The 13992-nt window shown below is 39.5% G+C and overlaps 1 protein-coding gene across 4 annotated transcripts; it reads left to right on the top strand.

Annotated features, from left to right (window-relative positions):
- Window positions 1–1359: 1359 nt before the first annotated feature.
- LOC124376312 (progranulin-like) lies at window positions 1360–12387 on the top strand. 4 transcript variants are annotated; one of them, XM_046835328.1, is made up of 14 exons: window positions 1360–1445; window positions 3729–3803; window positions 4039–4173; window positions 4348–4620; window positions 4698–4835; window positions 6121–6282; window positions 6360–6497; window positions 7809–7970; window positions 8048–8185; window positions 9464–9625; window positions 9703–9840; window positions 11079–11240; window positions 11318–11455; window positions 12089–12387. In XM_046835328.1, the coding sequence occupies exons 3-14, from the start codon at window positions 4039–4041 to the stop codon at window positions 12182–12184; spliced, it is 1842 nt and encodes a 613-aa protein (XP_046691284.1). In that variant the 5' UTR covers window positions 1360–1445; window positions 3729–3803; the 3' UTR covers window positions 12185–12387. The 4 variants fall into 4 exon arrangements, with proteins under 4 accessions (XP_046691284.1, XP_046691286.1, XP_046691288.1 ...); XM_046835330.1 differs by having other exon boundaries at window positions 4465–4620; XM_046835329.1 differs by having other exon boundaries at window positions 1394–1470.
- The last annotated feature ends 1605 nt before the right edge of the window (window positions 12388–13992 follow it).

Consider the following 13992-nt stretch of genomic DNA (forward strand, 5'->3'; position numbering starts at 1 on the left):
ACACGGGAGGAGCTGGTCAATGACCTGAAAAGAGCTGGGACCACCGTTTCCAAGGTTACTGTTGGTAATACACTAAGACGTCATGGTTTGAAATCATGCATGGCACGAAAGGTTCCCCTGCTTAAACCAGCACATGTCCAGGCACTTCTTAAGTTTGCCAATGACCATTTGGATGATCCAGAGGAGTCATGGGAGAAAGTCATGTGGTCAGATGAGACAAAAATAGAACTTTTGGGTCATAATTCCACTAAACGTGTTTGGAGGAAGAACAATGATGAGTACCATCCCAAGAACACGATCCCTACTGTGAAGCATGGGGGTGGTAGCATCATGCTTTGGGGGTGTTTTTCTGCACATGGGACAGGGCGACTGCACTGTATTATGGAGAGGATGACCGGGGCCATGTATTGCGAGATTTTGGGGAACAACCTCCTTCCCTCAGTTAGAGCATTGAAGATGGGTCGAGGCTGGGTCTTCCAACATGACAATGACCCGAAGCACACAGCCAGGAAAACCAAGGAGTGGCTCTGTAAGAAGCATATCAAGGTTCTGGCGTGGCCTAGCCAGTCTCCAGACTTAAACCCAATAGAGAATCTTTGGAGGGAGTTAAAACTCTGTGTTTCTCAGTGACAGGCCAGAAACCTGACTGATCTAAAGAAGATCTGTGTGGAGGAGTGGGCCAAAATCTCTCCTGCAGTGTGTGCAAACCTGGTGAAAAACTACAGGAAACATTTGACCTCTGTAATTGCAAACAAAGGCTACTGTACCAAATATTAACATTGACTTTATCAGGTGTTCAAATACTTATTTGCAGCTGTATCATACAAATAAATAGTTAAAAAATCATACATTGTGATTTCTGGATTTTTTTTTTAGATTATGTCTCTCACAGTGGACATGCACCTACGATGACAATTTCAGACCCATCCATGATTTCTAAGTGGGAGAACTTGCAAAATAGCAGGGTGTTTAAATACTTATTTTCCTCACTATATGTGATACTGATGGTTGTAATGTGGACATGAGGCAAAATTTAAAGTAGATTGTCTTTAAAGCAGACTAAAGAAATCACCCAGATGCAAAATTTGCATCCATATTGGGAACAGGACATGTGCTAACAAATTGTTCTAACCTCTAATAACAATGATAAACTTAAATATATAGGATTAAATCAAACCAATAGGGTGTAAAGCTAGATTTATAAGTATAATATATAAATATATAATTAGAAACAGAGAAAAACTTTATCAATACATTGTAATAGTTTATTTGTCCCAATAGACCAAAAACACATTTCTTTTCCACACAATATTAAATAAACAATATTTTGATAATATTGACCCTTTTGGCTTTCCACAGTCACAGCTCCACCTTAAGTACACTCCAGGGTCTAATAAGGAAACCAAGAAATCTGGGTGCTTCACTGCGGAACAGAGGTTTTGTATGTAAGTTTGCTGTTCCTATACATAGGTAATACTATATATACTAATACTATATGATCCTATACATAGGAATTATTTAACAAATAAACTATAATATATAAAACAATATGTTGAAAGGAATGAAGTTTTTTTAATCACAGTTTCTTAAACAGGGATTATAAATGGATTAGGAGTTTTAAGGATTTGAATTATATTTTAGTTCAGTTTGAAAAATTGGGAGGGAAAAGAATCTTATATAAATTTAATTCGGTTTTATTTGTAGAGTGGTTTTTAACAATGCACATTGTCACAAAGCAGTTTTACAGAGATAAAGTGGTTATAAAATATGAATGTATACGTTATATAAGATCATCTGCAATGAACCAGCCAGTTGAAACAGTGACAAGAAAAACTTCCCTGGCAGGTAGGAGGAAGAAAGCTTAAGAGGAAGCAGACTCAAAAAAAAAAGTCCTTATCTTGGTGGCATCAGAAGTCTATTCATTACAGTTCTTTAATTGTTGCGGTTCGGTGGTGGGTTTTTGAATGGAGAACTGTTCATGCAAATTGCGATCCTAAGTCACTGTGGTAGGCTCTTTACATTAATTACAGTCCAAATCCATCCTCATAGTTCATGGGCTGCTCAGTAACTTCATGGATCTTTCGAGAGATAAGGATTATTAAGTGTGTGTGATCAGGGTATGAGAAGGAGAAAAGACCTTCTGTATCGTTCCTTCAGACACTTAGGATATAACAGTCTGCCACTAAAGGAGCTCATAGATTAAAAGTGTGAGCCAGAAAGCATCACAATCATGAGGGATCTCTTTAATAAGAGATGGCCACCACACCACTGTCAATAGAAAACCTGAGTAAACACATGAGAGTAGTAGGATGAAAGCATCTAAACATCCCAATTCAACTTAATTCTCTATAACCATGATCTCTGCAGATCTGCTTATTTACTTAACAAAAGTTACTGACAAAAGACTTGACTAAATTAATGTGTTCAGCCTTGATTTGATCACTGAGACGGTGTTTGAGTCCCAAACAATGATTGGAAGGCTGTTTTATAACTGTGGTGCTGCTGTAGTCTTCATATTCTGAGGTACCAACAAATAGCCTGCACCTTTGAAGAATTGAAGATTGAAGATCGTTTTAGTGAAACATACAACTGTGCTTCGTCAGCATAGCAATGGAAGCTAATATGAAGTTTACAATCAATTTCACCCAGTGGCAGCATATATATATATATATATATATATATATATATATATATATATATATATATATATATATAAATTCAGTGGCCTAAGACAAATTCCTTTGGTGTTTCCTCCCTCAGTAAGTGTAGTCTAGCAGGCAGAATATTATGATCAGTGGTGTCAAATGCTGCACTAAGGTTAGGGGGGGTCCGACTCCCCTTGCAGTGACGAGCGTTTTAATGGTGGGGGCGTGGCTTGAGGTGACATCACGCTGAGTCTGTTGATATGTCACACGTCCCCTTCCTGTATTTTTTTAAACCCCAAACCCCCCACTTTATTGCCCCTACCCCCTTCTCCCCATTCAGTTTGGGGTTATAGCATCTCCCATGATGCAGTTAATAGTGATTAAACTAATAGTCTGGATTTTCTGCCACATTTTTTTTTTATTTGATCAATAAACAAAATTCATAAAATTATCACTGCATATTGAGAAAAATAAAAATGTAGGATTGTGCATTTATGATCTTTTAGGAGGGCAGCAAAATATATGGTGATCTAAGCTTTTCTATAACTTGGAAGGCTGCTTTTTAATACTATCAATTTAGTTTGTGTTCTACTATCATTTCCAAGTGGCCTGTTTCGAGGCGTGTATATTACCATTATACAACGGCGCTAGTTTTTCTCTCTAAAAATTTTAGAGACAAGAGGACATACAAGAGGAGATACATTATGGAGCATTTTAGACATTCAGTAGCTCAGTGGGGTCAGACAGTGATCCAATCCCTATTAATAACTCCGGGGAGATAATTAATTATACACACTGCAGTAGCTGATATTAATGTGCGTTTGACATGGTAATGTGTCAAAGTACATATGCTATGACTGGCAGATTTTAATGATCTAAAATAAATTCAGAGTTGAAAACTATGACTACATTTTATATGAACTTTGCTTTTTCTCAGAATGCATTTAACATTATACAGAGTTCATTTCCTACAAATCAGTTCCTCAATGGAATGACAATGAAACGTCTTTAAACAATACTGACACAACTGTTTTGAAGGATCACTTCCTGTTTTGTCACATCTGCCTGCTACTGTGTTTACAGATCAGTACAACAATTTAATGAGCTGAGAAGGAACCTTACAGATACTGTGAACGAACGGTCCACTTCACAAGCAAGGCAAGTGTTCGAGTGCTATTTATACTTTTTATATAGACAACCACACAAACATTAACATAAGTAAACTCAAATTTAAGCAGTCGGTTTTAGTTTTAAATGTATTGTTCAGATTCTGAAATTTTGCTGTCTTTTATATTTTCATTATTGAAGGTAAATTTAAAAAGTGTGTATGTCGAATTAATGTTGTTGGTGTTTTTCACTAGTATATATGCTTTATTTTCTATTCTTCATCTAGATGATCGCTATGCTACTGTTGCTTACGATTGGACTAGTTTCCGGCAGGACTCTTTGTCCAGACGGGACAGAATGTCAGGAGAGAAATACCTGCTGCCCAACTAAAACAGGATATGCATGCTGCCATTACCCATCTGTGAGCAGAAACTATTCATTTCTTTAAAGGTTTATTAATAACAGAATAATGAAAAAATCATCTAACATATTAAAGATAAAAATTTCATTCTCTGCATTCTGACTAAATTTTAAGAATATTCTATATAGAAACCTTCTTTATATCCTCTAATTTAAACCCTTTGTGTATTTTAAGGCTGTCTGCTGTTCAGACAAAGCCCACTGCTGTCCACAAGGCTACCGGTGTGACCTAAACAGTAGGCTGTGTGAAAAGCAAGAGGTCCCATGGTACAGACTTCTTTCTTCCCCTCAGATACCTGCACAGGAGAACAGTGTTCCTGCTCCTCTGGGGAAATCTAACGATCCTGCTGTCTCTGTGGTTTACTGTGATAATTACTACACCTGCACTGATGGTACAACATGCTGCAGGACTCCCTATGGGCAGTGGACTTGCTGCATATACAATGTGGTTGGTATTTGATCAGTAAATAATGGATGTGAATGTGGTTTATGAGAACAGTCTAAACCTTTCGTTTGATCCTTCAGGGTCAGTGCTGTCCTGATGGCATCCACTGCTGTCCCTTCGGTTATCGCTGTGACAGCACGTCCACCCAATGTTTTAGAGGAGCACTGAGATTTCCTGCTGCTCCAAGGATCCCTGCCATGAAGAGCGACAGCATGCAGGTAGAAGACAGAACAATAACTTTCTCTCTGTTATGCAATAAACGCTAAACATTAGCGAAATGGCATGCTATAAAATGAATGGGAACAGGTAGGGGAAAGAAGTTAATCATGAATTAAATCTGTGGTCTTCGATAAGGTTTTTTACTGGATTCCACAACGGATCACAACGGTACATTCTTGTAAAACGGGAAACGCTTGTCCCAATTCCAGTGATGAGAAAATGGGTATTGGGGCAAATGTAATCCATCCATCCATTTAAGGATTATTGCTGGAGACTTTACACTTATGGCATTAAGAAAAACACACTTATTCAAAGCAACTTACGATCATCTCATTTATACATTGAAGGTAATGAGGGTTCAGGGCCTTGCTCAAACGCCCAGCAGCAGCGGCTTGGTGGTGCTGGGATTTTAACTCATCAAATTACAATCAAAAGTTAAATATTTTAAAGACTGAGCTACCACTTCTACTAGAGCTCTCTCTTGTTATAGACTAAAGGTTGACCGATTGATCAGTAGGCCAACTAATTGGGAAGATTATTAGGCAGGCACATTTGACACACCAAGCCATGCATGCGTTTACGTTTTGTGCGTGTATGAGAGAACAGAACTCTTCCATACCAGCAGGTGGCAGTAGTCTGTATTCGGTATCCAAACAGGAAAACCGGAAGAGCTAGAAGTGTGAATATTTAAAGCTATCAGCATTTACATCTTCCGTGATAATTACTAATGGATTTGTGTAGCTTTTTACAATCATGTCTGCTAGGTTGCAAAGAGAAGTGTAAGAATGACAAGTGTCTGTGTGTGTGCCCCTGTTTATTCTGTCATTGTTTGCTTTCGTCAGGTTTGTCTTTTTCTCATGTGATCATTAGCTAAGCTATATAGCTAATTGGTGTTGACGAGCTCCGCCGCTGATTTGATATGCAGAATCAGCCAGAAAACTGTCCAACTCGAGCTAACGGTGCAGAACACACAGAAAAAAAACTAATGCAGACGGACACTTAAAAACCACCCGCCGTGTCACTACGCCCGCCATCAGCTTAGTGTGTCCGGGTTTTAAGTTCTTATCCTTCGTTCTTCATCTAGCCTCATATACTTCATTGGTTAAATATGATGCTGCATTTAAAGAGAGAATGAGAAGTACTTTCGAGAGCGTAACGCGCATAACTTTTTGATACTGTATTGTAAGGGGGTAAAAAAAAAGAAAAAAGATCTATATATCGGCATCGGCCACAGAAAAACCCATATCGGTCGACCTCTAGGACAAATTTCCTCTTTCCCCTTAGATACCTGAACAGAAAGAAGAGAACAGAGTTCCTGCTCCTCTGGGGGAATCTAACGATCCTGCTGTCTCTGTGGTTTACTGTGATAATTACTACACCTGCCCTGATGGTACAACATGCTGCAGGACTCCCTATGGGCAGTGGACTTGCTGCATATACAATGTGGTTGGTATTTGATCAGTAAATAATGGATGTGAATGTGGTTTATGAGAACAGTCTAAACCTTTCGTTTGATCCTTCAGGGTCAGTGCTGTCCTGATGGCATCCACTGCTGTCCCTTCGGTTATCGCTGTGACAGCACGTCCACCCAATGTTTTAGAGGAGCACTGAGATTTCCTGCTGCTCCAAGGATCCCTGCCATGAAGAGCGACAGCTTGCAGGTAGAAGACAGAACAATAACCTTCTCTCTGTTATGCAATAAACGCTAAACATTAGCGAAATGGCATGCTATAAAATAAATGGGAACAGGATGGGGAAAGAAGTTAATCATGAATCAAATCTGTGGCCTTTTAAAAGTTTTTTTACTGGATTCCACAATGGATCACAACGGTAGATTCTTGTGAAACGGGAAACGCTTGTCCCGATTCCAGTGATAAAAAAATAGGTATTGGGGCAAATGTAATCCATTAATAGATTTACAGATTATTGCTGAAGACTTTACCACTATGGAATTAAGAAGACACACTTATCCAAAGCAACTTACAATCATCCCATTTATACAATGGAGGTAATGAGGGTTCAGGGCCTTGCTCAGGGGCCCAGCAGTGGCGGCTTGGAGGTGCTGGGATTGAACCTCATTAAATAACGATCAAAAGTTAAATATATTAAAGACTGAGCTACCACTTCTACTAGAGCTCTCTCTTGTTATAGACTAAAAGTCGACCGATTGATCAGTAGGCCAATTAATTGGGAATATTATTAGGCAGGCACATCTGACACACCAAGCCATGCATGCGTTTACGTTTTGTGTGTGTATGAGAGAACAGAACTCTTCCATACCAGCAGGTGGCAGTAGTCTGTATTCGGTATCCAAACAGGAAAACCAGAAGAGCTAGAAGTGTGAATATTTAAAGCTTTCAGCATTTACACCTTCCGCGATCATTACTAATGGATTCATGTAGCTTTTTACAATCATGTCTGCTAAGTTGCAAAGAAAAGTGCAGGAATGACAAGTGTCTGTGTGTGTGCCCCTGTTTATTCCGTCATTGTTTGCTTTCGTCAGTTCTGTCTTTTTCTCATGTGATCATTAGCTAAGCTATATAGCTAATTGGTGTCGACGAGCTCCACCGCTGATTAAATAAGCAGAATCAACCAGAAAACTGTCCAACTCGAGCTAACGGTGCAGAACACACAGAAAAAAACCTAATGCAGACGGACACTTAAAAACCACCCGCCGTGTCACTACGGCCGAACGTCAGCTTGGTGTGCCAGGCTTTAAGTTCTTATCCTTCGTTCTTCATCTAGCCTCATATACTTCATTGGTTAAATATGATGCTGCATTTAAAGAGAGAATGAGAAGTACTTTCGAGAGCGTAACGCGCGTAACTTTTTAATACTGTATTGTAAGGGGGTAAAAAAAAGAAAATCTGCAAAACATATCGGCCAAAAAAGATCTGTTCTATATATCGGCATCGGCCAAAGAAAAACCCATATCGGTCGACCTCTAGGACAAATTTCCTCTTTCCCCTTAGATACCTGAACAGAAAGAAGAGAACAGAGTTCCTGCTCCTCTGGGGGAATCTAACGATCCTGCAGTCTCTGTGGTTTACTGTGATAATTACTACACCTGCCCTGATGGTACAACATGCTGCAGGACTCCCTATGGGCAGTGGACTTGCTGCATATACAACGTGGTTGGTATTTGATCAGTAAATAATGGATGTGAATGTGGTTTATGAGAACAGTCTAAACCTTTCGTTTGATCCTTCAGGGTCAGTGCTGTCCTGATGGCATCCACTGCTGTCCCTTCGGTTATCGCTGTGACAGCACGTCCACCCAATGTTTTAGAGGAGCACTGAGATTTCCTGCTGCTCCAAGGATCCCTGCCATGAAGAGCGACAGCTTGCAGGTAGAAGACAGAACAATAACCTTCTCTCTGTTATGCAATAAACGCTAAACATTAGCGAAATGGCATGCTATAAAATAAATGGGAACAGGATGGGGAAAGAAGTTAATCATGAATCAAATCTGTGGCCTTTTAAAAGTTTTTTTACTGGATTCCACAATGGATCACAACGGTAGATTCTTGTGAAACGGAAACGCTTGTCCCGATTCCAGTGATAAAAAAATAGGTATTGGGGCAAATGTAATCCATTAATAGATTTACAGATTATTGCTGAAGACTTTACCACTATGGAATTAAGAAGACACACTTATCCAAAGCAACTTACAATCATCCCATTTATACAATGGAGGTAACGAGGGTTCAGGGCCTTGCTCAGGGGCCCAGCAGTGGCGGCTTGGAGGTGCTGGGATTAAACCTCATTAAATAACGATCAAAAGTTAAATATATTAAAGACTGAGCTACCACTTCTACTAGAGCTCTCTCTTGTTATAGACTAAAAGTCGACCGATTGATCAGTAGGCCAATTAATATATTATGAGATATATTAATATATAATATAGTATGAGAGAACAGAACTCTTCCATAACAGCAGGTGGCAGTAGTCTGTATTCGGTATCCAAACAGCGAAACCGGAAGAGCTAGTGTGAATATATAGTGTGAATATATGACGCGATCAGCGTTTACACCTTCTGCGATCATTACTAATGGATTCATGTAGCTTTTTACAATCATGTCTGCTAAGTTGCAAAGAGAAGTGTAAGAATGACAAGTGTCTGTGTGTGTGCCCCTGTTTATTCCGTCATTGTTTGCTTTCGTCAGTTCAGTTTTTTTCTCATGTGATCATTAGCTAAGCTATATAGCTAGTTGGTGTCGACGAGCTCCACCGCTGATTTAATAAGCAGAATCAACCAGAAAACTGTCCAACTCGAGCTAACAGTGCAGAACACACAGAAAAAAATTATGCAGACGGACACTTAAAACCACCGCCGTGTCACTACGGCCGAACGTCAGCTTGGTGTGCCAGGCTTTAAGTTCTTATCCTTCGTTCTTCATCTAGCCTCATATACTTCATTGGTTAAATATGATGCTGCATTTAAAGAGAGAATGAGAAGTACTTTCGAGAGCGTAACGCGTAACTTTTAATACTGTATTGTAAGGGGTTAAAAAAAAGAAAATCTGCAAAACATATCGGCCAAAAAAGATCTGTTCTATATATCGGCATCGGCCAAAGAAAAACCCATATCGGTCGACCTCTAGGACAAATTTCCTCTTTCCCCTTAGATACCTGAACAGAAAGAAGAGAACAGAGTTCCTGCTCCTCTGGGGGAATCTAACGATCCTGCAGTCTCTGTGGTTTACTGTGATAATTACTACACCTGCCCTGATGGTACAACATGCTGCAGGACTCCCTATGGGCAGTGGACTTGCTGCATATACAACGTGGTTGGTATTTGATCAGTAAATAATGGATGTGAATGTGGTTTATGAGAACAGTCTAAACCTTTCGTTTGATCCTTCAGGGTCAGTGCTGTCCTGATGGCATCCACTGCTGTCCCTTCGGTTATCGCTGTGACAGCACGTCCACCCAATGTTTTAGAGGAGCACTGAGATTTCCTGCTGCTCCAAGGATCCCTGCCATGAAGAGCGACAGCTTGCAGGTAGAAGACAGAACAATAACCTTCTCTCTGTTATGCAATAAACGCTAAACATTAGCGAAATGGCATGCTATAAAATAAATGGGAACAGGATGGGGAAAGAAGTTAATCATGAATCAAATCTGTGGCCTTTTAAAAGTTTTTTTACTGGATTCCACAATGGATCACAACGGTAGATTCTTGTGAAACGGGAAACGCTTGTCCCGATTCCAGTGATAAAAAAATAGGTATTGGGGCAAATGTAATCCATTAATAGATTTACAGATTATTGCTGAAGACTTTACCACTATGGAATTAAGAAGACACACTTATCCAAAGCAACTTACAATCATCCCATTTATACAATGGAGGTAACGAGGGTTCAGGGCCTTGCTCAGGGGCCCAGCAGTGGCGGCTTGGAGGTGCTGGGATTAAACCTCATTAAATAACGATCAAAAGTTAAATATATTAAAGACTGAGCTACCACTTCTACTAGAGCTCTCTCTTGTTATAGACTAAAAGTCGACCGATTGATCAGTAGGCCAATTAATATATTATGAGATATATTAATATATAATATAGTATGAGAGAACAGAACTCTTCCATAACAGCAGGTGGCAGTAGTCTGTATTCGGTATCCAAACAGCGAAACCGGAAGAGCTAGTGTGAATATATAGTGTGAATATATGACGCGATCAGCGTTTACACCTTCTGCGATCATTACTAATGGATTCATGTAGCTTTTTACAATCATGTCTGCTAAGTTGCAAAGAGAAGTGTAAGAATGACAAGTGTCTGTGTGTGTGCCCCTGTTTATTCCGTCATTGTTTGCTTTCGTCAGTTCAGTTTTTTTCTCATGTGATCATTAGCTAAGCTATATAGCTAGTTGGTGTCGACGAGCTCCACCGCTGATTTAATAAGCAGAATCAACCAGAAAACTGTCCAACTCGAGCTAACAGTGCAGAACACACAGAAAAAAAAATTATGCAGACGGACACTTAAAAACCACCCGCCGTGTCACTACGGCCGAACGTCAGCTTGGTGTGTGCCAGGCTTTAAGTTCTTCATCTAGCCTCATATACTTCATTGGTTAAATATGATACTGCATTTGAAAAAAAAAAATGTAAAAGTACTTTGGAGAGAGAACGCGGGTAACTTTTTGATACTGTATTGTAAGGGGGGGTCTGTTCTATATATCTGCATCGGCCAGAGAAAAACCCATATCGGTCTAACTTTAGGACAAACTTCCCCCTTCCCCTCAGATACCTGAACAGGAAGAAGAGAACAGTGTTCCTGCTCCTCTGGGGGAATCTAACGATCCTGCAGTCTCTGTGGTTTACTGTGATAATTACTACACCTGCCCTGATGGTACAACATGCTGCAGGACTCCCTATGGGCAGTGGACTTGCTGCATATACAATGTGGTTGGTATATGATCAGTAAATAATGGATGTGAATGTGGTTTATGAGAATAGTCTTAACCTTTTGTCTGATCCTTCAGGGTCAGTGCTGTCCTGATGGCATCCACTGCTGTCCCTTCGGTTATCGCTGTGACAGCACGTCCACCCAGTGTTTTAGAGGAGCACTGAGATTTCCTGCTGCTCCAAGGATCCCTGCCATGAAGAGCGACAGCATGCAGGTAGAAGACAGAACAATAACCTTCTCTCTTTCTGCAATGAAAAAGTTTGCAAATAAAATATCACATTACTCTGTAGTAAATGTTTAAAATTTGCAATGGAAAAGGTGAGTGCATGGTGGAAAAAGTTAGGATAGGTCAAGATTTGTGCACTCAGGGCAAAAAACATGGGTCAGAAAATTTGAAAGAATGAAACAAATAGATAAAGTAATTTAGTGTGGGATGGTAATTTTTTGCTTAATAATGTGTGATGTTTAAATTCACAGCAATACCAGCTTATTGTTAGTAATCATTGCATTAACTCCACTAATTTACAAGCGACAGTTGGACGAGATTGCATGTCTATGTGAAATCCAGTCTCATGAAATACTTTATATCTAGTGTTACACAGTTTCTAGGACTCTATCATCCACACTTAGTCCTGCAGCTGAACTATTTAAATTGGTGTGATAAAATAATTAAAAAAGTATTATTGCTCAACGATTTGACAAATTTATGCATACTGGGAGTTAAATATATGAAGTGAATAAAAGTGATAAATAAATGAGGTGGGGGGGGAAGGGAACTGCACATTTAACAAGCAAATAATAAATGTAGCATGGCTAACCACAGTTAAATCTCTGTTCATCTGTGCAGGATCACTGCTGTCAGAGCGAGAAGGGCTGCTGTCCCATCGGGTTTCGCTGTGATGAGGCGAGCAAAGCCTGCTTAAGTAACTTTGATATTCTTTGAACAGAAGGCAAAATCTAGAAAAGAGCAACAGTCATTTGTACTCTATTTGCCCAATTTTTTGCAAGCCTATCTTGAGTGTCATGGTTAGAATTTTTTTTGTTATGCCTCAATAAACAAGCTATTGCACTGGATTTTTAAAACATTTTCATTTTGAACAAGAAATAAATAAATTCCAAATAAATTCATCTTAAAGCAAACTCAAATAAATGTGCATTATTTCTGTTTCTACATTTGACATTTGACTGTCTGCTTATTACAGAGTTCAGTTCTGCTTTATGGTGCACAAATGGTTTCCAGAAATAGCTTAAAGTACTCAACAGTGCAAATATAAGCAATCTTAGAATTTCTTGACTTAATACCCAAATGTAGCAATTTAGTTTTTAACTTGACAACATTTCAGTAGAAGTTCCCCCAAGGGAAAGATCTATGTTTATCTTGGTGGTTAGATCATGTGAAGCTTCCCTATTTTTTTCACTCACAAGAATATCTCTGTCTTTTTAGTCTGTCTTATCTTTATCTGAACTGGATTGAGATAGAACTACTTTCCTGGGTAAAATAAAACTTGCCCAGCCCAAAATGTAAAAACAGGAAGCTTTAAATGATCCAAACAACAAATGATCACTCAGGAAACTAGCACAATTTTCTTGTTTACTGTTGTTGAAGTGAAGCGAGAGTCAGGGACATTCACTTATATAATCTTCTTGTAGTCTTCCTTGTTAATCCTGATACAAATTCAAATGTTTAATATATCAAATATAAAACAAATGCCTGGGTTCTCATCAGCTGACTCTCATTGTTTGATAAAGTACAACAAAGTTGTTTCATCATTTTGGTTTTGGCCCATTTTTTAACCCTGGAGTGAAATTACCAGCTGAGACCCATCAAGTCAAGTCAAGTCAAGAAGCTTTTATTGTCATTGCAGCCATATATAGCTGACACAGTACACAGTGAAATGAGACAACGTTTCTGCAGAACCCTGGTGCTACATAAAACAACATAAAACATAGAGTTACAAGAACACAGAGTTAAAGACTAAAGGAAGTTGTCCTCACCACATAAAGTGCAACTTGGTGCAGACGGTGCAAGACATAGACAGTGCAAACACAAAACAGTGTAGGACAAATACACAAAATTCAAAATAGCGCCACCAGTAAACCTACTGTATGTTATTCGAGTTTCAAGATGGCGCCGGTAAGGTTTGCTGACGTCACGACTGCTCCGGGTACAGGTTTTTGATTTTTTACATATCTATCATTTTCTTTATATAAGATGGCCATCATTACATATGACAGAGCCACTCATATCTATTGGTATACAATCTACTTACCTTTCCCCATTTTTCAACCCGGACCCATGTTGGCCGAGCGAGAACCTGGGGAAGAACAAAGGTCAGTCGAGGGCGAAATGAGCCGGCACCAGGAACAGGCTGAGGGCACGTGCAAACCGCGCCCCCTTACATAGTATCCCATTAGCCAACATCCAGTCTAAAACAAAGACATGGCAGAACCCAGCGGTACCGGACCACACCATCCAGCCAGCCGAGTTTTTATCAGTTTACAGCATGGACAGAAAAATGGAGATGGGGAAGTAAAGGAGAGGTGGAGTGTATCTAATGGTGAACAAACACCGGTGTGAAGAACATTGTTCCTCTTTTACGCTCCTGCACACCAAATTTGAAACTACTGACAATCAAATGTCGCCCCTTCTATCTCCTTCGGGAATTCAGCTCGATCATAGTCAGGTCCGTTTATATTCCACATAACATTAAAATATGGGAGTTTCATAAGGATGCGGCGCTCATGTGTGTT

This window comes from Silurus meridionalis, chromosome 22, assembly GCF_014805685.1.
Source record: "Silurus meridionalis isolate SWU-2019-XX chromosome 22, ASM1480568v1, whole genome shotgun sequence".
In the NCBI taxonomy this organism is placed as follows: domain Eukaryota; kingdom Metazoa; phylum Chordata; class Actinopteri; order Siluriformes; family Siluridae; genus Silurus; species Silurus meridionalis.

Bases quoted from the DNA above. Each gene is read 5' to 3' on its own strand.
- LOC124376312 (XM_046835328.1), top strand. From the start codon at position 4,039: ATGATCGCTATGCTACTGTTGCTTACGATTGGACTAGTTTCCGGCAGG. The intron at 6,498-7,808 runs GTAGAAGACAGA...CTTTCCCCTTAG, and splicing joins TGAAGAGCGACAGCTTGCAG to ATACCTGAACAGAAAGAAGA. The intron at 11,241-11,317 runs GTTGGTATATGA...CTGATCCTTCAG, and splicing joins CTTGCTGCATATACAATGTG to GGTCAGTGCTGTCCTGATGG.